This window comes from Leopardus geoffroyi, chromosome B4 (genome assembly GCF_018350155.1).
Source record: "Leopardus geoffroyi isolate Oge1 chromosome B4, O.geoffroyi_Oge1_pat1.0, whole genome shotgun sequence".
NCBI lineage: Eukaryota > Metazoa > Chordata > Mammalia > Carnivora > Felidae > Leopardus > Leopardus geoffroyi.
This window is the reverse complement of record NC_059341.1, coordinates 24893031-24917395: the sequence shown is the minus strand read 5'-3', so window position 1 is coordinate 24917395 and position 24365 is coordinate 24893031. Positions and strand designations below refer to the sequence as shown.

The 24365-nt window shown below is 40.2% G+C and overlaps 2 protein-coding genes across 4 annotated transcripts in view; one reads left to right on the top strand and one right to left on the bottom strand.

The window, feature by feature from the left end:
* Positions 1–13127, bottom strand: part of YME1L1 (YME1 like 1 ATPase) — a 50464-nt gene extending 37337 nt beyond the window's left edge. The window contains exons 1-2 of the mRNA XM_045466167.1: positions 12888–13127; positions 3652–3783 (exon numbers count right to left, since the gene is read on the bottom strand). Of these exons, the coding sequence (XP_045322123.1) occupies positions 3652–3783; positions 12888–12920 (165 nt within the window). The 5' untranslated portion in view covers positions 12921–13127. The remainder of the gene's footprint in view (positions 1–3651; positions 3784–12887) is intronic.
* An 888-nt stretch (positions 13128–14015) lies between these two features.
* The window catches only part of MASTL (microtubule associated serine/threonine kinase like), a 35680-nt gene continuing 25330 nt past the window's right edge, over positions 14016–24365 (top strand). The window contains exons 1-2 of one of the 3 annotated variants that reach the window (XM_045466660.1): positions 14016–14314; positions 17556–17693. In XM_045466660.1, coding sequence (XP_045322616.1) covers positions 14129–14314; positions 17556–17693 — 324 coding nt within the window. In that variant the 5' untranslated portion in view covers positions 14016–14128. The remainder of the gene's footprint in view (positions 14315–17555; positions 17694–24365) is intronic. The other 2 variants (XM_045466659.1, XM_045466661.1) reach the window with 2 other exon arrangements.

Here is a 24365-nt window from a genome sequence, read left to right as displayed (position 1 = left end):
TGATTAATTTTGTTTTATACCAAGAAAATAGAAGATAAAGATAATAAACTGGGTAAGAAAAGGCTGATGGAGAAAAGAATTGAAGAAAGGCTGATGGAACAAGAGAAAAATGGTATGTGCCTGAACCAAGCTCTAACTAAAGATGGAAATAACAATCATAAATAATAGATACTTGGAGAAACCAATGAAGTATAATGATTGAGAGGGAGAAGGGTTCTGGATGGATGTGCTAGTTATCATTTTACTGTCTCCTAACTCCTCTTCATCCTTTTTCGGCTCCATGAACAATGACCTGGGCTCTTTAAATATTTTTTCTTTGCCATCTGGGACAATGTGAAGCTTTGTCAGTGGAGACCACTGGAGACACTGTAGGAGTGTTTTTGTCCCTGGATCCAGTGTGCTCATTCAGCAGGCTCCTGTCTGTAACACCCATTGTTTCTCTAGGATCTGGCGGCCACTTGTATAGCTTCTCCAAAACTTGGCTCCTACAGTAAACAGTGGCCAGCAGTACAGTACCTTGCAGCTTTTTCAGTAAGAGACATCCCCATGAACAGCTTTCCCTGCCTAGATGGCAACTTCCATCAAGTGCAGCTAGCATGACACCAGTGACTTCCTCTGCCATTCAGTGAGCCAAGGCCATGCCCTCTTCCAACAAGGTCAGGACAGCAGCCTGTGGGTGGAGAACTCTTCCCATGATGCTCTATCTCAGTCCTAGGAGTATTAGCCACACCTTAAATCTGCTTGTCCTGTATATTTTAGAGTTTACTTATTATTAGCCAACCCCTAGTTACTCCCATCCCATATAAAAATAGGGTTTTAAAAATATTAAACTACAAAATTACACTAATTTTTTACATTAAACTTTTACTGCTCAATTGACTATGTGGTTTCTCTTTCCTGGTTGGAATCCCTGACAAAAAGGCACTAAATCCACTGTAATCTCAAATAAACTAGAATTTGAGAGTAGCTGAGCTCTGGACATCTTAATTTTGAGATCCCTGAAATTCTCCGGGGGGGGGGGGGGAGGGGAGGTTATTTTAACAAAGCACTAAATAAATTACTTCAAAGATTTAAAGAGAATTTGGGGTTGGAGATATATTTGGGAGTCATCAGCATATATATAAGTATATAGATCTAGATGTTAGGTGAAGATATGAAAATGGGTAACATAACTTAGAAGAACGTGCATAACAAAAATTAGATCAAGGATAAATGCACGCCAAATATTTAAGGGGCTGGCAAAAAAAGACAAGCCAGCAAAACAGAAAGCGAAAACACCATCATCAATGCAACATCACTCAATTCAAGGGAGTATTTCGAATCTTTGAGGGAAGGAGAATCCCAACCAGCCTCTGATGACTCAATCTCATGAATCCTGAGATCATGACCTGAGTGGAAATCAACAGTCGGGAGACTTAACTGACTGAGCCACCCAGGCGCCCCAGGAGTATTTTGAAAGCAGTAAGTGTTCAGTAAGATCAAATGCTCAGGAAAAGTTGAATAAGATACAGATTTTTTTTAGAGGCCTACATTTAGCACAAAGGAAATCAACTGACTTTAGCAAAGTCTGTAAAATGGTACAAGTAGTAGCCAAACTATGATGAGATACAGTGTGAATAGAAGTTTAGCAAGTAGTTACATGTTCAGACTGCTATTTCAAGAGGTCTGAAAGCAAAGGGAAAGTAAGTCAGTAGCTTGAAGGAAGTTGAAAGGAAGGTTCTAATACCTGTATTGTAGAGTGTATATTTGGATGAGCAAGACTTGATGAAAGCAAAGCCAATTGCACAGCAAAGGTAGAGATGAAATTAGAGATGAGGTAGGATGCTTAAGGAGAAAGAAAACGGGTTCTATACAGTAATAAAGCTCACTAAAGATGAACAATAGGATTAATGAGGGCGTATCAGAGATTAAGAAGCCAATTCTATATCTGAGACCATTACTCATAACCTCAACTTGGCTTCCAGAATTTAGCTACTTTTTAAGCCCCTGACCTAGCAATTTCACTTAATGAAATCGTCAAAGATTTAGCAACACAAACAGTAAAAGTTGTAATGTTTATAGCAACAAAAAATTGGGAACAATATCCAATAATGGGATATCATACAATTAATGTTCTGAAGTCATTTAAAAATACAAAAAATGTATGGCATAACAAGTTCATAATGACTATTAACAAAGCAGTATCTAAATCAGCATATGCAGTATGATCCAATTATAAAATAAAAAAGTACAAGAGAAGAGACATGAGATATAAATACAAAATGTTAACAGCATTATCTCTGGGGAACAGGATCATAGGTGAATTTTATTTCTTCTACCTACACAGTATTTTCCAAAATTTCTAAAATGAACATAATATTGCTATATGCAGCAATTTTGATACATGTGGTATTTTCATCAGGCAGGCTCTCTGGGACTGTAATTTAGGAGAAGGGTATCACCACAGTAGAAAAGACAATGGACTCCCTAGAAGAAGCAATAGGAATTAGGTAAATATTATAAAAGGAAAGCATAAAGATGTTGAAGACAAATTTTTCATCTAATTAGAATTTTATCTTAAGACTGATTCCCCCCCCCCCCCCGCCCCTTCCAAGAGTGAACATTTTATCTGCCCTTTGCCAAAGCCTCTGATATCAGGACTAAGAACATAAGTTATTTACGGATTAAAAAGGTTTTTAGGAAATTTAACTACAGAGTATAATGTTTTCTGTGAAAAATGTATTCAGAACTACATGCACCTACCTAATTAATAAACCTTGTAAACACAAAGGTTTCTCGGCTGGGAATTCCCTGTATCCTAGGAAACACTGATTTTATAATTCTCTGAACACTGAAAGTAGTTTCGTAGCTTATACATTGCACTTTCAGGTCCCTGTATTCTAACCGTTCAATTACACTGAAATCTCCTGTAAGGCAGCAGATGGTAACTTCTTACTATTCTACCTTCGTTGAGACTTGGGAGGCAATTACAGTCAGTTAATTGTGGGTTCACTACTACTGCTGGAGCAACACAAAATATCTAAATGGTATCACACAATTAGCAATCTAGGAAGTGAATACCAAATACACTTCCACATGAATTTTTTTTTAATGTTTTATTTTATTTTTGAAAGACAGAGAGAGAGAGAGAGAGAGAGAAAGAGAGAGAGAAAGAGAGAGAGAAAGAGAGAGAGAAAGAGAAAGAGAGAGAGAGATTTCAAAGCAGGCTCCAGGCTCAGCTGTCAGCACAGAGTCCAATGTGGGGCCCAAACCCACGAACCCTGAGATCATGACCTGAGCTGAAGTTGGACCCTTAACTGACGGAGCCACCCAGGTGCCCCATGATTTTGGTTTTTTTAAAGTAGGCTCCATGGCCAACGCGGGACTCGAACTTACAACCCTAAGATTAAGAATCACATGCTCTTCCAACTAAGCAAGGTAGGTACCCCTGCCACATGAAATTTTTAATAAATTAAATGGTAAAGAATAGGACAACATAACTTTTCCATATGTACAATAAAACCAGAATTAGACATCTTTATTCATAAAGGAGATTAAGCTGAAGACAGAAATCACCTTGTTACAAATGCCTAAACGTAGACATTTCAGGCATGTTTACAACATACTAAATCAAAAAAGCTGTTTCTCATACAATCAGGGTAAAACTATTACCTCATTGCCAGGAGACTCATGCTCAGGAACTACATCTCGATGCTGGTTTTGTGAAGCTGATGCACTGACAGAAATAGGTGTGTTTTTTGGTGAATGGAAGGCATTGATGAGATGACTCAGAGGAACTGTAACCTAAGAGAAGATAAAAGTTGAAATTGAGTAGTGTGCTTTTTAAAATGAAACAAGAAAAATTCTCCTTATTGTCAGGATCTGGGATTTGTAAAAAGTTAAATATACACTGTAGATCAGAACAATATATTAAAAGATGTAAATACTCAGATTTATTGCTGGTGGAAAGAAAACTGGTAATTCTTCCAAGACAGCATTCTGGCTATATGAATCAAAAATATTTAAAAAACAAACACATATAATTTCCCATCAATCTAATTTCTAATAATTTATTCTAAGGAAATAATGTGAAAAGTGCTTGTTTGTGCACAGATGACAATTTTCATCAAAATGTTTAAAAAGCAGTGGAAAGGTAGAATTGTCCAGCATTAAGGGAATGGGCTAAATAAATGACACCACCATTAAATGAAATAATGAAATGTTTCAGACTTAGAAAAAAGTAAACCTATAGCAGAATTTTATTCTTAACTTCCTCACTGCACCATCCCGTTCTCATCCTGTTCTAAGTCACCATCATCTATATGTGGATTTTTCAAAAGCCCTCCTACTCTCCCTGAATCTGCTCTATTAAAAACAAAGTTAGATCTCATCACTCCTCTGCTCAAACCCTCCAATGGCTTCTCTTCTCACTTACAATACAAGTAGAAGTCCTAAGCACTAGGATGTAGAAAGCCTCTGTTGTTCTTTATTACCTCTCGAAATTTATCTACCACAGTGTTCTCCTTCGTCTTCTCTACTCAAGACATACTGGCCTCCTTGCTGTTTCTGGAACACACCTAGCAAAGCCCTCACTTCAAGGACTTTGCATTGCTTTTATTCTGTCTACCTTGCTCTCTGACTTCCTTCAGTTCTTAACCCAAAAGTCATCTTTTCTTGAGTCTTTTCCACAGCCAACCTACTTAAAATTTCAAGAACCCTGCCCTAAAAAATATTCCTTATTCTCTTTCACTGCTCCATTTTCTCTTCTTGACACTTTTAGTATCTAACACACTTTACACACAATCTACTTACTTATCTGTATGTTATTCCTCTGTTTCTCTCCAACCAATTCTGACAATATGGTAAGAACCCATTTAATTTATTCATTCACTCAAGAAATCTTTATTTGGCATCTGTGTGCATTATTGTTGCACTGGGATACAATATGAATAAAATAGAGAAAAAATATAAAGTATGTATACTAAGTACTGTGTAAACATTTTGTTAGCCAGAACTGGGTTTGCCTCTTGGTAATGTCAAGCCAAAATACACAGCCATGCCAAAGAATAGGAAAAGGAAAGGTTTTACTTGGAACAAGCAAAGGAGCACACCAGGGATCCTTCCCAAAGCAGTGTCTCCCTGAATAACAAAATCGGGGCAGTTTTATGCTGGGGTTTCATACATATTCATGACAAGGCTTGTGCAGTGGGGAATACATCATGGAACTGGGGCAGTAGTCATCTTGAGGTGACTGAGTCCAGGTCAGAGTTACAAGGGCCAGCAAGGGATCAGCATCATCAATTCTCTCGCTCCAGTTGGTCCAGTATCTGAGTGCTCAAAGGAGTTGAGATCCTCAAAAATAAGTCAGGTCAGCCTTCACTTTTGAACGAACACTGGGAGTTTTGACACCGACTTATCGTCCCTGATATGATTAGGCTATCTCCTGGCCTGATAGTGGCTATTCTTAAATTCTTTCACAAGATGGCCAGGAAGCCTTACGTGAAGAAAGCTTTGTCTGTCTTTTTCCAGGGACCCCTAATTCCTTCTGTTTACAATTTTACATTAAATAATTATATAAATAAAGTAAAATAGAGAAAAGTCAAAGAATAAAATAGAGGAAAAAATCGCTTGCCACTTTGAACTTACATTTTAGTTTGCAGTGGCCTTTGTTCCCATTTCTTGGCCTGGAGCTCCTAAAACCCTTGGAATTTCATGTGTGGTATAGTGTCTTACTATTCATAAGGTAACCCTTTGGATCACTCCTGGATTTATGCTAATGAGGTGATTTAGGCTAGGGTCTTTAAATAGCTTCAGGGCTGGGCTGGCCACTTGAAAGACCTAGTAATTAGTAGAAGGTGGGAACTCTTAGCCCCACCCCCCTAGCTTCTGGGAGGGGAGGGCTGGGGATTGATCTCTATAAAAGCTCTTGAACAGTGAGAAGGAGTGCAGAGATTCACCCTGAAGAAGAGTAATCCACTCCACATCTTTTGCTTGGGACCCTTCTGGCTGTACCCTTGTGTACTTAATCAACTGGCTGTTCATTTCTCTTTCATAATGGACCAGTAAACGTGAAGTATGTTTCTTAGTTCTGTGAGCTATTTTAGCAGATTATCAAACCTGAGGAGGGGGTTGGGAAACCCTGATTTATAGCTGGGAGATCAGAAGTATGAATGGCCTGGGACTTGTGACTGGTATCTGAAATGGGACCAGTCTTGTGGGGCTGAGCCTTTAACTTTGGGGGTCTGCACTAACACTGGGTAAGTAGTTTCAGAATTGAATTCTTGGACACCCAGCTGATGTCATATGCCATATAGGCATATCTCATTTTATTGTGCTTTAACTTAACATACTTCGCAAACATTGTATTTTTTATAAATTAAGGTTTGTGACAGCACTGCATCAAGCAAGTCTTTTGGTGCCATTTTTCCAACAGCATTTGCTTGTTTCATGTCTGTGTCACATTTTGGTAATTCTCACAATACTTCAAACTTTTTCATTATATTTGTTATGGTGATCTATGATTAGTAATCTTTGATGTTAATGCCGTAATGGTTTTGGGATATCACAAATCCTACTTACATAAGACACTGAGCTTAATCAATAACTGTTGTGTGTGTTCTGATTACTCCACCAATGGGACCTTCCCATTTCTCTCTCCTTGGGCTTCCCCATTCCCTGAGACACAACAATATTGAAATTAGGACAATTAATAACCCTATAATGGCATCTTAGTGTTCAAGTGAAAGGAAAAGTCACATACCTTTCACTTTCAATCAAAATCTAGACATGATTAAGCTTGGTAAGGAAAGCATGTTGAAAGCCAAGATAGCCTAAAAGATAAGCCTTTTGCATCAGTTTGCCAAGTTGTGCAAGCAAAATAAAGTTGAGTGCTATTCAAGTGAACACACAAATGATAAAAAACCCAAACAGCCCATTGCTGAAAGTTTCAGTGGTCTAGATATAAAATCAAACCAACCACAACACTCCCCCTTCAGCCAAAGCCTAATCCAGAGTAAGGCCCTAAATGTACTTATTTGTATGAAGGCTGAAACAGGTGAGGAAGCTGCAGAAGAAAAGTCTGAAGCTAGCAGAGGTTGGTTCATGAGGTTTAAGAAGCCATTTTTGTTAACACGAAAGTGCAGGGTGAAGCAGCAAACACTGAGTAAAAGCTGCAGCAAATTATCCAGAAAATCTAAATAAGACAGATAACTAATGAAGGTGGCTACACTAAATAGATTTTAAACATACAGGAAACAGCCTTCTATTCTAAGATGCCATTTAGGACTTTCACAGCTGGGGGGGAAGTCAACACCTGGGTTCAAAGCTTTGAAGGACAGGCTGACTCTCTTGTTAGGAACTAACGTAGCGGACTTTAAGTTGAAGCCTGTGCTTACTTACCATTCTGAAAATCCTAGGCCCTTAAGAATAGTGCTAAACTCATGCTGCCTGGGCTCTATGAATGGAAGGAAGCCTGTTTGACAGTACATCTATTTACAGTAGGGTTTACTGAATACTCTAAGCCCCCTGTTAAGAGACCTACTGTTCATAAAACATGATTCCTTTAAAAATATTACTGCTCAGGTAATGTACTTGGTGACCCAAGAGCTCTGCTGGAAGTATACCATTTAGATTAATGCTGCTTTCATGTCTGCTAATATAACATCCATTCTGTGGCCCATGGGTCAGGAACAATTTGGGACTTTCAAGTCTTATTATTTAAGAAATGCATTTTGTGAAGACTATATAGCTTATAGATCACGACTCCTCTTACAGACCTGGGCAAAGTAAACTGAAAACCTTCACCATTTTAGATGCCACTCAGAACATTTTCATAGGAAGAGGTCAAAATATCAACATTAACCGGAGTTTGGAAGAAATTGATTCCAAGCTTCATGGCTGACTTTGAGGCGTTTAAGACTTCACCGGAGGAAGTGTAGATGTGGTGGAAATAACAAGAGAACTAGAAGTGGACCCTGAAGATGGCAGTGAAGGGCTGCAATCTCACGATCAAACTGACATAAATGAGCTGCTTCTTATGCATGACCAAAGAAAGTGGTTTCTTGAGATGGAAATCTACACCTGGTGAAGATGCTATGAAGATACACTCAGTTGATAAAGCAGCAGCAGGGTTTGAGAGGATTCAGTCCAATACTGAAAGAAGTTCTAAGTGGGTCAAATGCTATCAAATAGTATCATGTTACAGAAAAATCATTCATGAAAGAGTCCATCGATATAGCAAACACTCCTTGTGTCTCATTTTAAGATTTGCCACAGCCATCTCCACCTTCAGCAGCCACTACTGTGATTAGTCAGCAGCAATCAACAGTGAAGCAAGACCCTCCAGCCAGCAAAACGATTATGACTCATCGAAAGCACAGATGATGGTTAGCATTTTTTAACAATAAAGTATTTTTAATTAAGGTATTACACTGCTTTTAGACATAATACTATTATTGCACAACTAACAGGTTATAGTGTAAACATAACTTTTATGAAATCTTGCCATTTGCAACTACATGGATGGAACTGGAAGGTATTATGCTAAGTGAAATTAGTCTGAGAAAGACAAATATCATATGACTTCACTCACATGAGGATTTCAAGAGACAAAACAGATGAACATAAGGGAAGGGAGACAAAAATAATATAAAAACAGGGAGGGGGACAAAACATAAGAAACTCATAAATATGGAGAACAAACAGAGGGTTATTGGAGGGAGTGTGGGGGGGGGGATGGGCTAAATGGGTAAGGGGCACTAAAGAATCTATTCCTGAAATCACTGTTGCACTATATGCTAACTAATTTGGATGTAAATTTTAAAAAATTTAAATTAAAAAAAAAAATAACTTTTACATGCACTGGGAAACCCAAAAATTCATTTGACTTGTGTTATTGTGGTACTCCCTTTACTGTGATAGTATTGAACCAAACCCTCAGTATGTTCAATCTCATTTAATCCTTTAACAGATATAAACACTATTATTATACTTCCTATTTAACTGATAAAGACATCCAGAATTTAGATAGGTTCAGTGGCATGTTCAAGTCACTCAGCAAGTATATGAGCAAATACTCTAACCAAGATAATTTGACTCTAGATTCTTGTTAGACTCTTTATCCCATAGTTACTGATACAGAAATGAATTAATAATATGTTAAATGAAAAAAATTGTTAAATGTAAAACTACATCTTGGGATGCCTCGGTGGCTCAGTCGGTTGAGCATCCAACTCTTGATCTTGGCTCAGGTCATGATCCCAGGGTCATGCCACTCAGCCCTTGTCAGACTCTGTGCTGAGCGTGGAACCTGTTTAAGATTCTCTCTCTCTCTCTCTCTCTCTCTCTCTCTCTCTCTCTCTCTCCCTCAGCCCCTGTTTCTTGCTCATACACTCTCTCTAAAGTAAAAAAAAGTTAAAAAATTAAAAAACTACAACGTACTTTTTAAAAAGCATGCATACACATGTATTTGTGTAGAGGTAAAAAGTACGAAAGAATGTATTCTAAAATATGTCTTTGCACAATGAGATTATGAAGGTTTTTCATTTTCTTTTTTATTTTTTAATTTTTTTTTTCAACGTTTTTATTTATTTTTGGGACAGAGAGAGACAGAGCATGAACCGGTGAGGGGCAGAGAGAGAGGGAGACACAGAATCGGAAACAGGCTCCAGGCTCTGAGCCATCAGCCCAGAGCCTGACGCGGGGCTCGAACTCACGGACCGCAAGATCGTGACCTGGCTGAAGTCGGACGCTTAACCGACTGCGCCACCCAGGCGCCCCTCATTTTCTTATTTGTATTTTTCTTTTTGGCATTTTTGGCAATGAGCACGTGTTCTTTTCAGAGTAGAAACAATAAGCTCTTTTAAAGCTACAGGAATCATGGGGCGCCTAGGTGGCTCAGTCGGTTAAGCATACAACTTCAGCTCAGGTCACGATCTCATGGTTCACCGGTTCGGGTTCGAGCCCCACGTCTGAGCTGACAGCTCAGAGCCTGGAGCCTGTTTCAGAGTCTGTGTCTCCCTCTCTCTCTCTCTCTCTCTGCCCCTCCCCCACTCATGCTCTGTGCCTCTCTCAAAAATAGATAAACATTTAAAAAAAACTACAGGAATCAATTTTTTATATTTTTATTTTAGAGAAAGAGAGCGTAAGCAGGGGACAGGAGCAGAGGGGGAGGAAGGGGAAGGGAGGAAGGCGAGGGGGGGAGAGAGAGAAAGAGAAAGAGAGAAAGAGAGAGAGAGAGAGAGAGAGAGAGAGAGAATCCCAAGCAGGCCCCACGCTCAGTGCAGAGCCAGACACAGGGCTCGATCCCAAAACCCTGCTATCATGACCTGAGATGAAATTAAAAGTCAGATGCTCAACGGAACGAGCCACCCAGACACCCCTGAAAGGCTTCATTCTAATTAGTTATATCTCTTATTCAAAAAAGGATTTAAATTGCTAAAAAATGGTTTGATCTCAATGAAAAAGTTCACCTTCCATATCTTTCCTGGCTTCACAGTTTATATTCAAGTGTATTCAATGATTAAGCAACCAGGAATTAGAAATATGTGTACTATCCTTCTTCAGAGCATAAAACACATAAGAGCATAAAACACATATATGATCCCAATTAAGCCTGCCGGCAGTACACAAAATGCCTTCACCATCTCTACCAACATCACGTACCACTAACTCTCCATCCAGATGATGACAAACTCTCCTAAAATTTGGTCTTCTTGATATAAACTTCTTGAACTTCAGCTTTAAAAGGTTTAATACAACAGGCCAAGTCAGACTTGTTTTTCAAACAACTGGTAGGACCCCTCCAGGGCTGAAAGCGATCAGCAGAAGAGAGGAAGGGGAGGGACAAAAGCAAGCAAGGAATAGGTTTTGTTTCGTAGAACCCACACTTCAGCCAAGGAGACTAGCTGTTTCACGTGAGAGCCCCTTGCTGGGTGTGTCTCACCTGACAGCCACCCTATGTGAGCCAGTATGAGCTGGCTTTTTAAAAAAAAAAAAAAACAACTTTTTTTAATGTTTATTTATTTTTGAGAGAGAGAGACAGAGCACGAGTGGGGGAGGAGCAGAGAACGGGAGACACAGAATCCGAAACAGGCTCCAGGCTCTGAGCTGTCAGCACAGAGCCCGACACGGGGCTCGAACTTACAAACCGTGAGATCGTGACCTGAGCCGAAGCCAGACGCTCAACCAACTGGGCCACCCAGGCTCCCCTCACCATTTTTTTTTTTTTTTTTAAATACAACGTATGCACTAGCATGTTGACATGCTAGGAATGAGTAACTGAACTGAAGTGCTTATGCGAGCTCCCTGCCCTGCCCCCTAATACACTGAATAAAACCTTCCTGTACTAACCCCACAGAGAGACAGGGCTTTGAGAGTCATCTGTTTCCTTACTTGTAACAAGTAATAAAGTTCTTTGTTTTCAACATTTTCTTGGGTTGTGTCCAATCTGATGTATCTCAAGTGGTGAACCCCTTGAGTTTGATCACACAACTCCGAAAATAACATTTTCACCCATCCAGCTGACCAAAACAGAAACACTTCTTTCCATCATCCCTCATTAAATTCTACTCTTTGTTCAAAACAAACAAACTCATCCTCTTCTTTCCATAACCACTGCCACCACATTAGTGGTGCATTATCCCTCTCCTGGGTTACTGCAATAGCATCCTTAACTGAAAACACTTCTGATCAGGTTATCCTATGCTTACACTTCAAATGAAATCCAAAGTCCCTTATAATTTCCTGTATGATCTGCCTCAAGGCTTCACCCTAACCTTAATTCTGTTATTATGCCCTTTAATCACTACATTGTAGCCACACTGACATTATTTTTGTTCCTCCAATCAGCTAAACTCTTCCCAATCTCAGGACCTCCAGATATCCTTGCATATACCTGGGATACTGGTTCACTTCTATTAACTCTTCACTTGATTAACTCCTATTCAACTTTTCTTCATATCACTATAAAGATTCCACATTTGCTTTGTCCACCTGGCCCATTACTGATGTCCAATAAATAACTAATCACTTCATTTTCGATTATCCAGCCAGTACTAGCAAAACAAAAACAAAAAACAAAAAACCAAGAGTGGGGGTTACAAAAGGAACGTAATTATATGCTGAAACTAAAGAGTGTTAAAAAATTATTTTTAAATCTGAATGTGTTCAAAAACTATTAGCAAAACTGAGAAGTCACCCCACCCCCGCCCCAGCAAGAAATTATCAGAATGTTGCCATCAAAAAAGATTTTTATATGAAACAAGGACAAGACACTGTCACAAGTGGTTACTCCCAAAAGAAGACAATTAAAAACCCTAGGAACGACTCTTCTCTGCCCTTTTGCTTGATGAAAAAATGGGAGAATATGAATAAAAATAGTAACTGCAAGCAGTCAATAGCTTTAAAATACGTGTTTATTAGTCATTTCTGGCCAAAAAAGAAAGCATTCGTAGTATTCAAATAATTATAACATGTTTGGGTTAAATTCCATTTAAAAAGGAAAGAAAGAGTTGGGTATCAGGGTTGTGAACAGTAAAATCACTGGAGAGGTGATCAGATGGAAAGAAACATTATTTGCTTTCATCATATCTAAGGCAAAGGCGTTTCCCCCAGCCTCACTCTGCTTCCCCCACCCCAGAATGTCCGGCACTGAACAATGCCTAATGGATTCTCTAGTAAAAATTCCACGCTATCAACTCGATAAACCAAAGTCCTCATCATCTCATGCCTCTGCTTCAACGTCAGCCTTTTACTCTCAGCGTGATCGCTGATCCCTTCTCAAGACTAGGACTTGATTTGCGCTGATCGCCCCCCTCCTACGATCCCAAACGCGAAATCGCTTCCACGAAACGCAAACGGCAAAGAGCCGCGGGCAGGAGAGAAAAAAAAGGACCGGATGCCAGACTCACCTGGGGCTGCACCGTACTCGAGAGGGAAAACATCTCCTCTGGGCCCTCAGCGACCTCACCCGCCTGCCGAAAGTGCCCCTCTGTCCACGGCTCGGCGGGGAGGCGCTGAGCCCTTTTTTCCCTTTCTTTTTCCCTCTCCCTTAGCCCTCACTCTTCCTAGAAACAGAAAATGGCCTCCCCTTGTTACAGCTGCTGCAACGACATACAATCTGCCCCGGAAGGCAAGCATCCAACGCAACACTACTTCCGGGACAGGTGGGCTGCATCACCCGCGGGTGAACGCCAGCGCTAGAGCTCCACCTTTCTGGGTCTGACGTTTGTATCTACTACGTCAGATAGTAAGTAGCTGAGCAACCCTGGCCCCCAGGCTTGATGTTCACGGGAATAATACAGGTGCTGGATCCCCAAGCTCTCTGGCGCCGATACACACACACACACACACATATATACATATATATACATGTATATATATGTATATATGTATATATTTCCCCCTTAAGAGGGGATGGCATTGACCCTGTTAAATCTTTTTGCATCTTCCTTACGAAATCTTCCAACATAGCCTCCTTTTCCGACTGGGCCTTGAGTTATGATAAACTCTTTCGCTACAGTTTAGTGCTTTTTATCTTCCCCACAATAAATCGAAAATTGTTCCTATTGGTCCTCATCTGCTTCAGTCAGGCAAGTTACATCCTGTTAACATTGTCAGATGACAGGGCCAGCCACCTGCTTCCTGCTCATCCAGTTTCTCCACATTGTATGATTTCGGGGAGCCAAACCAAACTGGCTTACATTTCGCCCAGGGGTGCGAGGTCGCGAGGGGTAAAAAACAAACAAAACCAAGCAAAAGTAGGGTGAGGGCGGGTCCCATCAACCTCGTTTGGAGGTCAGGAGAAACCTAGTCAATCCCGAGATTTCTTGTAAGCAAAAGACAGTCAGTGCCTCCCCAGTTATTACTAAATGAGGTAATTGGGCCGCGGTCACCGCCCTCGAAGAGTGTGTGGTTGGCTGGAGAATTTCCCAGCGTCCCAGCCCTCAGCTCCATTGGGTACTTCCGCGCTTACGAGCAAGAGGTGACAGGGGCGGGGCTGCGCTGGGCTCGGCGCGAGCACGGCAACGCGGTGACGTCACTGCCTGCGCATTGCGTGGGCGGGGCCTTACTTTGAACCTAGTTGGCGGGAGTTGTGGCTTGGGAAGGGGCCTTAGCTGATGCTACAGGCTTCCTTCTGGGCTGGCCTGCTATGGAGCGCACTGCGGGGAGCGAGAAGGAGAGTGGAGGAGACGCAGTGACAGTGGAGTGCGTGAATAGGATCCCGGTGCCAAGACCTCCTTCCATTGAGGAATTCACCATAGTGAAACCTATTAGCCGTGGCGCCTTCGGGAAGGTGTATCTCGGGCAGAAAGGCGGCAAGTTGTATGCGGTGAAGGTAAGAAGGCGGGGAGTAAAGAGAGGGAAAGAGTTCGGACCTTCGGCCCTCTTTTCAGGGGAGAGCCGGCCCTCCCCCCTGAACTGGGCAGGCTCCAGGGCGGTAGGGGCCTCCACAGCCCTATGACTTCTTACTTGGTATGACCTGAGCGCAGTCAGGCCGAGTGGCTCGCCTCTGCCACGCCCTTTTCACACCAACAATGCTTAGGAGACATCAGGATTTCTGAGTCCTTTTTACCGCCTTGACCTTTACCAGAATTACGTTTGAAACATTAAATGTGAAACAACTATTTAAAGACTAAACTGAAACATGTTAGAACATACCACTCCTTTATCCTTGCAGCAGTACATATCATTCCAAAAGCATTCAAGAGCTTTCAATGTATTTGAAGCTTTCCTGGCCACTCTTGGTCCTCACTCCCCACTCCCATAATTTCGGATTACTCGTATTTAAGCACTGAATGAACATGGTAAAGAAACCAGTTTTACCGCTAATGCAGTTTCAACTTCGTGTTGGACGTTGCTATGTGAATATCTACCAAGTGCCTTGAAATTGTACTTTCCTGACTTTGAACAATCCTCTCCACCTAACTGCTTAAACACTGAACTTTCTGTACTCCCTCTCTCCGCTTAATAAAACCACCTTCGTCCCTGTCATTCAGGCTAGAAACGTGAGTCATTTTAATTTCCCTCTACTCCATCTGTATAACATACGTCTCAACTAGTCCTGTCAATTTTGTCTCATATTCCTTCTCTTTTTAAAAAATGTTTAAAGTTTATATATTCGTTTCAAGAGAGAGTGAGCGGGGAGGGACAGAGAGAGAATCCCAAGCAGGCTTCGTACTGCCAGTGTGAGCCTGATGAGGGGCTCGGACTCACGGAATGTGAGAGCCTTGACTTGAGATAAAACCAAGAGTCAGAAGCTCAACCGACTGAGCCACCCAGGCACCCCGTCTGGTATTCCTTCTTATTATCTCTTCCATTCTATTACGTTCCCAAGTCTGCCCAAGCACCGGACTTCACTTTTTCTTTTTCTTTTGTCTTTTCTTCCTCCCTCCCTGTCTCCCTTCCTTCCTTTTTAAAGTACAAGTCAGTGGGGCGCCTGGGTGGCGCAGTCGGTTAAGCCTCCGACTTCAGCCAGGTCACGATCTCGCGGTCCGTGAGTTCGAGCCCCGCGTCGGGCTCTGGGCTGATGGCTCAGAGCCTGGAGCCTGTTTCCGATTCTGTGTCTCCCTCTCTCTCTGACCCTCCCCCGTTCATGCTCTGTCTCTCTCTGTCCCAAAAATAAATAAACGTTGAAAAAAATAAATAAAGTACAAGTCAGTTTTTAGTAGATTAAAAATTGGGTAACTGTTACCACAATCCAATTTTAGAACATTTCCATCACCCCAAAAAGACTTCCTGCCCATCTGCAGTACCTCCCCCTTAACACCCTTAGCCCCAGGTAACCACCAATCTATTTTCTGTCTCTGCAGGTTTGCCCTTTCTCCACATTGCATGTAAATGGAATCATACAATGCATGGTCTTTTGCATCTGTTTTGTTTTTTGTGTGTTTTTTGTTTTGTTTTTTTTACCTGACAGTGTTTTTGAGATTCATCAGGCCTTCATTTCCAGGAATAGGCTCCTAACTGGAATCGCTATTTTTTCATCCATTCCTTAGGCTGTGACATGCAACCTAACAAACTCCTTAGAAAAGCAATCATGGTCCAAGTCCTGGCCCTAAACATCGACTGTAACTTCCACAAATCCTATGTTCTAGCCACTCCAGACAATTGACTAGTCCGTGAATGCTGTGTAGTGCTGTGCTTCTGAACTTACGTTTGTGCTGGTTCCTCCTTAAGTGCTTTTCTTCCACCCTTCTCTGCTCATCTCCACCTGTGTTATTTATGTATTAAGGTTCATCTTAGCCCCTCTTCAAACCTTCCCTGACCTCTCAGACACACCCCATTGAATTTAATTCTTCCTTGCTTCATAGGTTGCTTTTCCTTCTGCTGTACTTGCTGATCAGTCATTATCACTTATTAAAATGAAAACATTGGGGCGCCTGGGTGGCGCAGTCGGTTAAGCGTCCGACTTCAGCCAGGTCACGATCTCGCGGTCCGTGAGTTCGAGCCCCGCGTCGGGCTCAGGGCTGATGGCTCAGAGCCTGGAGCCTGTTTCCGATTCTGTGTCTCCCTCTCTCTCTCTGCCCCTCCCCCGTTCATGTTCTGTCTCTCTCTGTCCCAAAAATAAATAAACGTTGAAAAAAAAATTTAAAAAAATTTGAAAAAAAAAATTTTAAATGAAAACATCAATTCATGTTTTCGATATTTGTTGAGTGTCCCCTTTGTGTGTAGGATCTAGGGTACAATGGTGAACAAAACAAACATGCCCTCACAGAGCTTCCAATGTAGTGGAGTCATAGGTGAAATCATGTTACGGACTGGCTTTGCCAATTTCCTTGTTTTCTTATGGAAAGGTTATAAGGCTGGAATTTATAGTGTATTAATAATTTTGTTAAATATTCTAATGAATCTTTGGAAGAAATATGACTTTTAATCATCCTGAGAATTGATCTCAGTGTTGCTGACTATTCAGGTTAGTGCTCCAATTTTAATGTAGATTATATCATAGTTTTGCTTCCACACCAATTACCTTGAAACTTGAAAAGAGTAATTTTCTGTAAGAAACTTGAAAAGAGTTATTTTCTGTAAGACAACATTTGAGACTATTAACTTTGAGTAGTTCTAACCATTCTTAAGATTTTTTTTTTCCTAGGCAAACAAACTTCTTATGTTCTTCCTCTTTCTAATTCCCATCCATCAAAGAATCAGAAGTTAAAAAAATTTACTAGCTGCTAATTCTCTGTGCGTAGGTTCCTGATTATGGGGGCTTATTAGGAGGGAGATCACTATCCTTTGACTTTGTTAAAAGAACAGTAGAATGGAACTTTTTTTCTACCAATATGCAGGGCACTAAGGGAACATTTGTTTACTTCTTTTTCCTTCTCAAAAAGGATGTGATACTTTTGCCACTTGACGCCAAAATAAGCAGTTCTCTTGAAAAAAGGTTTGATTTGTTTTCACCATATTTGCTGTTTTTCTGACAGTTTCCTGATGGCAATGTGGAGTACAAATGACATCTGTGTTTTCTCTTCATCTTTTTCTTTCATCTGGTTGTTTTCACAAAAGGCAACTCTGAAACTTGAGAACACTTTGTAATAAAAAATAAAATGAATGTGTTATCATGTTGTCTACCATAGGTTGTCAAAAAAGCAGATATGATCAACAAAAATATGACACATCAGGTGCAAGCCGAGAGGGACGCACTAGCACTAAGCAAAAGTCCTTTCATTGTCCATTTGTACTATTCACTACAGTCAGCAAATAATGTCTACTTGGTGAGTAATTTTCCATTTTTTTATTCATTTAGCAATCACTGAATTCAGTGACTCAAGAAGAATACAGTCTCTGAGTTTAGAGCACTTGCGTTTGAATTCCAACTTTTGCACTTTCTAGCTTTATGACTTTGACCAAGTACCCTTACCTGTTGTTTGAACCAGGATTCACCAGAGAAAAAGAATAGGGTGTATGTGGTGTGTGTAGAGGGTGGGGATTTAAGGAATTGTTCTTTGTGATTGTTGGGGCTTTCAAGTTTGAAAACTGCTGGGTAGGCCAGCAGGCTGCAGACCTGAAGAGTTGGTGTTACAACTCAGATCCAAAAAGCAGTGTAGAAGCATAATTCCTTTTTCTTGGGGTGAGTAGGGTAGAGGTGGGAGGCATGGAGGACAGTCTTTTTTCTTTTAAGGCCTTCAACTGACTGGATTGGTCCCACCGAGAATATGGAGGGTCATCAGCTTTAACTCAAAGTCTACCTAGATGTTTATATCATCTAACACACCTTCATAGCAACATTTAGGTTCATGTTTCACCAAATCTCTGAGTACCATGGCTTAGCCAAAATGACACATAAAATTAACTTTCACACCTCAGTTTCCTCACCTGCAAAATGGAGATAATAATAGTACTTACTTCAGAGGTTATTGTGAAATTTTAATAGGTTAATATAAAGCATGTAGAACAGTGTCTGGCACATGGTGCTAAAAATATTTGGCAAGTAAAGGACATAAAATGGGAATACTATACAAAGTTTGGTATGTAATAAAGAAAGATTTGGGGAGATGGTGGATATTGGGTGTGTGGACTTCGACAATTGCTTGCTTTTCATTTCTAAGGAAGAATTTGAGGGGGCAGGAATTGGTGAGGATACCTTGACTACATATTTTAGAGATTCTTTTGATTTCTGAGATGATCTATGGATTAAATGTTTGGTGACTCCAATAGCTTCTGTTTGGTATGCACAAATGGTTTTCTATGAATGAATGGGTCTTAGGATGTAGATTTTAGACGCCAGATTCATAGTTTACCAATGGAATGCTGATTTCTTTCATAATTTGATTGCCTTCAGTAGTGGAAACCCTTTATCCTCGATATGCTGAAGCCCTCTGTGGAACTTAATTGTGCCACACTTCAACTTTTTTCTATGTCAAAAACTTGAAGGGTGCCTGGGTGGCTCAGTCAGTTAAGATTAAGATCTTGGCTCAGGTCATGATCTCACTGATCGTGAGATCTGACAGCACGGAACCTACTTGGGATTCTGTCTCTCCCTCTCTCTCTGCCCCTCCCCTGCTTGCACGTGTGTGAGTACACACACATTCCCTCTCTCAAAATAAATAAACTTAAAAAAAATTATAAAAGTTTGAGTCTGAACAGAACTCTCGTGTGGAAGAACATGATATTCAACTTCAAGTTGTAGAACTGAATGTTCAGGAAAGGTTATAAACATAGTCAAATCTAAAACTCTTTTGGTACCTGACGGTTTTAAATCCATTTCTAGTCTTTCAGTAAATCTGTGAGTATATTTAGACTGACATTAAATGTGGTTACAGGGACGCCTCAGTGGCTCAGTCTGTTAAGCATCTGACTCTTGATTTCACCTCAGGTTGTGATCTCATGGTTCATGATCTCATGCTTTTGTCTTGTTCCTTGTATTACACACTCAGTAAACCATCCTTAATGGTTAGATATATAAATGCAAGAGAAAATCTAGACGGTGGAAATATCCTTTGCCCTGAGGGCGCAGAACCTGCTTGGGATTCTCTCCCTTTCTGCCTGCTCACACTTTTTCTCTCTCTCTTTTTTTTTTTTAATGTGGTTACACAGATTTAATGGGAAGGCCAGAAAATTTTGGAAAGTAAAAAGTTTTTCTAGGACAGTGGTGAGCACCTTTTCTGCATTGGGACTAATTCAGGATGGGTAAAAGATTTTTAGGTGTGCCTGCGTGGCTCAGTCGGTTAAGCGTCCAACTTTGGCTCAGGTCATGATCTCCTGATTCATGGGTTCGAGCCCCGTGTTGGGCTCTGTGCTGACAGCTTAGAGCCTGGAGCCTGCTTCAGATTCTGTGTGTGTGTGTGTGTGTGTGTGTGTGTGTGTGTGTGTCTGTCTGTCTCTCTCTCTGCCCCTCCCCCACTTGCACTGTCTCTCTCAAAAATAAATAAACATAAATAAATAAATAAATGTTTTTTGTACAGTTTAAATAAGTACATGAAATGTGATCATATTGTAAGTACTGTTCTTATTTTTTTTCCACTTACTGGTGACCTCATCCTTTTTTTTTTTTAAGTAGGTTTTATTTATTTTTTTTTTTGAGGGAGAGAGAAAGTACACTCGTGCAAGTGGAGGAGGGACAGAGAGAGAGAATCTTCACTTGATCTTAGCCAAAAGGCCGAGAAGTGATAGAGAATCTTAAGCCAGCTCCACGGACCTGCGGGCTCAATCCCACAACCAGACCGTGAGATCATAACCTTAGCTGAAACTAAGAGTTGGATGCTCAACCAACTGAGCCCCCTAGGTGCACCAGACCTCATCCTTTTTAATGGCTACACAGAATTCCATAGATTTATTTAGGAATTACATAATTTTTATAACAAATATCCTATTGATGAGTTGCTTTGGGTTTTTTTACTGTTCTAAAAAACACTCCAGTGAATACCTTAGCATGAATTGCAGTTCCTGTTGTAATGACCTTCTCTGTGAGAAGCTGTGAAGTTGGATTTTGGAGAAAAGATATAAATCTGTATTGGAGTTCACCCTAAATCAGTATTAAAGACAGCCCCTCTGGAGACACCTTTGCTCTGAGAAAGCCAGAGATATGGGTCTAATATATAGGATAATTCACTGAGTCAAAAAATATATAGAGTATCAGTAAGAAGGTGAAAAATACTGTAAGAATAATTGACTTTTGGGGCACCTGGGTGGCTCAGTCAGTTAGGCCTCCGACTTCAGCTCAGGTCATGATCTCTCAGTCTGTCAGTTCGAGCCCCACATTGGGCTCTGTGCTGACAGCTCAGAGCCTGGAGCCTGCTTTGGATACTGTGTCTCCCTCTCTGTCTGTCCTTCCACCACTCACACTCTGTCTGTCTCTGTCTCTCTCTCTCGCTCTGTCTCACAAAAATAAGCATTAAATTTAAAAAAGAAAAAAAAAGAGTAATTGACTTTACATCTTTTACGTCTGTGGTGAGCCAAATCTGGTCCACTGTTTCTATACAGCCTGTGAGCTGAGAATAGTTTTTGCATTTTTAGAATGTTGAAAAAAATCAAAGGAAGAATAATATTTTGTGATATATGAAAATTATATGAAATTTGAATTTTGACGAATAAATACATTTTATTGGAATACAACTACATCCTTTTGTTTACTTATTATCTATGGCTGCTCTTTTGCAACAACAGAAGAGTGAGGTAGTTGCCACATAGAACCACACATGGCTCACAAAGCCTAAAATACTTACTATCTGGCTCTTTACAGAAAAAGAAGGAAACACTGATGTATTCCATTCACAAAGACAATAGGGGACTAACTGTTTAATCAGACACTGCTTATGAAACAGTATGTGGTAAGACCTTACAGAGCATCAGGAAAAATTAAAAGATTAAAAACAATATCCTATTAGTTTCAGGTGTAAATCATAGCGAGTCCATATTTTCATACATTACAAAATGATCCTCACAATGAGTCTAGTTACCATTGGTCACCAAATTTAATTGCAATGTTATTGAGTATATTTCCTGTGCTGTACTTTCATCCCCATGACTTATGCATTTTAAAACATTTTTGTAGAAAGAGAAAAATATATCACGAGTTCATGCTTCCATTTCCAATTCAATGGAAAATTATAGAATTTTTACTCAACATCTTTGAAAAATATATGACATGCAAAAATACTTTGAAAAAAATATGTATTCTTTTACCCTGACCGTGCAGGTTCCTAACAACATTAACGTAATTATTCGTTTGCTTTAACTTACAACATTATGTATATCTGGTATTTTCAAAACAACAATACCAATATTGTTTTACTAACACTAAAACAACTGGATTCAATTTAGGATTTTTTTTGCAGTTCTTTTTCCCCTTGGGATATACTATCATAATTCTGGGGGTGGCTCAGTTGGTTAGGTGTCCATCCGACTCTTGATTTTGACTCAGGTCATGATCTCATGGTTGGTGAGATGGAGCCCCACATTGGGCTCTGCACTGACATTGCAGAGCCGGCTTATGATTCTTTCCTCGCTCTCTCTGCCCCTCTCCCCACCCCCTCTCTCTGTCTCTGTCTCTGTCTCTCTCTCTCTCAAATACATAAATAAACTTAAAAAAAAAATTTTTTTTTTTTTTTTTTTTTTTTGAAAGAGAGCACGAGCAGGGGAGGGGCAGAGAGAGAGGAAGACACAGAATCTGAGCCAGGCTCTGGGCTCCGAGCTATCAGCACAGAGCCCAACTCGGAGCTCAGACTCACAAACTGTGATTCATGACCTGAGCCAAAGTCAGAAGCCTAAGTGACTGAGCCACCCAGGCACCCCAATAAACTTTTTTTAAATTCTGTTTTTTGGGGGCATCTGGGTGACTCAGTTGGTTAAGCGTCCAACTTCAGCTCAGGTCATGATCTCACTGTCGTGAGTTCAAGCCCTGCATCGGGCCCTGTGCTGACATCTCAGAGCCTGGAGCCTGCTTCAGATTCCGTGTCTCCCTCTCTCTCTATCCCACCCCTGCTGGCGCTCTGTCTCTCAAAAATAAAAATAAACATAAAAAAAATTATAATTTCCTGCAGTTGTAAAAAATAATAATGATAAAAATAAAATTCTGTTTTTTGAAGTTACTTGAAATAATTTTCTGAACAGTTATGAAACATGACTTAGTGCTAGAGTCACTTGTTCCCCTTTCATATCATAGATTTCTACTTTAAAAAGTGAATCCATAAAAGTACTAGAAGAAAACTTTTATAATCATAAGTTGGTGTAGGTCTTACTAAGTACAAAGTAAAACATTTTTATACAAAATACCATTTACATAGTCGAATAACAAGTTTGGAGAAAATATTGTTCAAAAGACACACAAAGGGCTAATTTTACTACTGTGTAACAGGTTTTACACATCAATAAGAAATAATACCCAAAAGAAAAATGGGCACAGAAGTGATTCACAGAAGATACATAAAAGACCAAAAATTGTGTAAAGGTCCTATATCTCCCTAACGGTAAATAAAGTGAATGTTTAAACAAGTCCATTTTTTTTAGATTGACAAAGATAAAAAGGATCAATAACAATCGATGAGAATGTAAGAAAATAAACACTCTCATGAACTCAAATACAGGATCTATTTACTTATTTTTCTACTACTGTAAACTACTTTAAACTTTCACTGGCAGAGACATTTTATTCATGCTTATATTCCCAGTGCTAGCACAGTGTATAACACAGATTTTGTGCTTAGTAAATGTTTTAATGATTGATATCACCAACAAACATTGACTAGTCTCTACCAGGGAAATTACTGGCCTAAAAGGGAAAGAAAGGACTTTGTTTTATTAAGTTCTTAGTAGGCAGTATCTTTTACCTTAAAACGATACAAATTTTTGAGAGTAATGACTAGTGCATGTGGAAGGAATAGTATTGCAACCACATAGCAATAGTGGATTCAGACAAGAATCACCTATAGTCACATGATGCTAAAATCAGTGCTTGAAAATTTGTTGGGAAACAGGTTATTTACATACTCTCAAAGTATTTCCCCCATTACTTATTAATGAGCAAGGGATAAAAAAAAGTGCTTCTTCAATGGAGAAATCTGGAAGTTACCACCTTAACTAAGTGATCAAAGTCAACATCACCAGTAATGGAACATGCTGACATTAGGTGTCCCATCTGGTGAGAGTCTCTAGGAAAGAGTCAACATCTTATTTAGTTGACTTATTTAGTATTCCTGCCAAAAATACATAGCCTGAATTAAATCGTGAGGAAATAATCAGATGTCAGGAAAGACTACCCCCCTCAAAAAAGGCAAAGGACTGTCCCAGATTTAATTTTTTTTTTTAACGTTTGTTTATTTTTGGGACAGAGAGAGACAGAGCATGAACGGGGGAGGGGCAGAGAGAGAGGGAGACACAGAATCGGAAGCAGGCTCCAGGCTCTGAGCCATCAGCCCAGAGCCTGATGCGGGGCTCAAACTCACGGACCGCAGATGGTGACTTGAGCCGAAGTCGGACGCTTAACCGACTGAGCCACCCAGGCACCCCAGGACTGTCCCCGATTAAAGGAGACTAAAGAGACATGACAACTAAATCCCATGCATGGGCAAGGGGATGAGGGGAAGTGCTATCTGGGATGTTTATTTAGATACTCAGAGAAATTTGAATATGGGCTATAGATTAGATAATACATTATAGTAGTGTTAAGCTCCTTGAATTTTATTATGCTGTAGTTATGTAAGAATATCCTTGTTAGATACATGATGAAGAATTTTGTATCGTGACCTCTTCAACTGTATTCTCCAATTATTTAGCAAAAGCTTTAAAGCTATAAATATCAGTTGTTAATGTTGCCATGTTTTTAAAAAAGTTTTAATCTTTATTTATTTATTTTGAGAGACAGAGAGTGTGAGCAGTGCAGGTGCAGAGAGAGAGGGAGGAAGAATCCCAAGCAGGCTCCATGCTGCCAGTGCAGAGCCTGATGTGGG